General features: G+C 39.6%; 1 protein-coding gene across 1 annotated transcript in view; it reads left to right on the forward strand.

The window, feature by feature from the left end:
• Window positions 1-1,703, forward strand: part of GLDC (glycine decarboxylase) — a 78,395-nt gene that overhangs the window by 45,965 nt on the left and 30,727 nt on the right. The window contains exon 10 of the mRNA XM_006018371.3: window positions 667-806. Coding sequence (XP_006018433.2) covers window positions 667-806 — 140 coding nt within the window. The remainder of the gene's footprint in view (window positions 1-666; window positions 807-1,703) is intronic.

The following is a 1,703-nucleotide window of genomic DNA, read 5'->3' on the forward strand; positions in this document are numbered from 1 at the left end:
GAATGGAGTGACACTTACCCCTTGCTCCTTGCCATTTGCCCGCTTCTCCCCCTGCTGCCATGGAGGGTAAGGAAGCAGTTGTGGGGATGGGCAGCAATTCTGATGCTGGGGCCAAGGCCACATCAACCACCTGCCCCTCTGGCTTGTTTTGACATCCAAGGGGAGTGGTTTTCCCCCCCCCATTTTAAATGGAGAAAAAGCCATATCTTGGATTCAAGTAAATATGGTATGTATTACAGTAAGGCTGCAACATGTAAATACAAACTTTAATATATTAATCTGTCTGTGCAAATTTGTGGCTTAATACAGAAGTCAACAAGCTTAATAGAGTTTTCCCACAGTTTCAACAAGTCTTCAGTATTGTATATTTGTATATAAATATTGTCTAAATTTGAGCAGATTTTTTTTTCTCCATCACGTACGATTTGCCTACATGACACTGAATTTATTAAAGTTTTATTCAGAAAACTTTCCATTACACATTAGATTCTGTGTGCATTAACATAGGGTTCAGAAATGAAGTATTACATGAACAGAGGCACTTGGATAGAAATATTCCTAGACTTCACTATCACACTATTAAACTGAAAACCTCTGCTAAAATATGTACCTTAACAAGAGGCAGATACACTTATGAGGTGGACAGAAATAACATTATTTTCTTAGGTCTCAAGCGAGCCGGCCATAAACTGCATCATGAGCTGTTTTTTGATACCTTGAAGATCACATGCGGATGTGCGGTCAAGGAAGTCTTAGACAAGGCAGCTCAGCGGCAGATAAACTTACGAATTTATGGTGATGGCACAGTAAGTTATGGATGCTACTCCCAAGACTCTTAACATGTTGCAGGAAATTTTTCATGTTTTTTGCTCATTAAGCATAGTGGCTGATGAAGGAAAAATGCTTTTAAAGGTTTCTTAATGGCAAGCTATGATGCATCACTTCCTAGTATCTTTTTAAAATTCTTTTTAGAAGCGGTTATAACATTGCTTGGCTGCATATTGAATATTACATTTCCAAAAATGTTAAGCTTCTTGTATCACTTCACTTCTTTCCACTACTGTGTGTTTGACTTAGTGAGTTATACTGGCAACTTGCCACTTATTAAGGACTACTCTGTAGAGACCATTAAAATCTGTAACACACTTGAAATACCAATGTAGGTATAAATTAAGGGGGGGAAGGGGTGTGCTGTAGTGTTTAAACCTAATGAACAGAACATGTACATCACTGGACGTGTTCTGTAGACATCTAAGCTTTAATGAGATTCTAATGAAGTTCTGTCCCCACTGTAACATAGAAAATATGTAAGAATTGCATAGTAATAATGGAATTGAATTGCAAAAATGGATTGCAGACTTTGGATAGCAGCCTTAAGTATTGAAACCATGACGTGCAGCTTGGATGACACAGAAATGAGACAATATCAGATGGGGGTATCTTGACTTTAATTGAAGGCTTAGGAATGAGAAGTTGTGAACATAACAACTTAATGGGTCACTTATGAATAATGAAGAGAAAGTTGGGGTGCACCAATAGAGATTTTGGGGGCCGATATAGATAGCTGATTTTTAAGGAGGCGTATCGGCCGATACCAAACTGATTTCCAATACAGCTGCCTGAAGCTGGTAAGTCCTGTGTGGTGGAAGGGGAGTGGAGAGGGAAGGGACATGGCGGGGGGAGGTCAACACAGTCGCGGGGGG

Source organism: Alligator sinensis, unplaced genomic scaffold (genome assembly GCF_000455745.1).
Source record: "Alligator sinensis unplaced genomic scaffold, ASM45574v1 scaffold392_1, whole genome shotgun sequence".
Classification (NCBI taxonomy): Eukaryota; Metazoa; Chordata; order Crocodylia; family Alligatoridae; genus Alligator; species Alligator sinensis.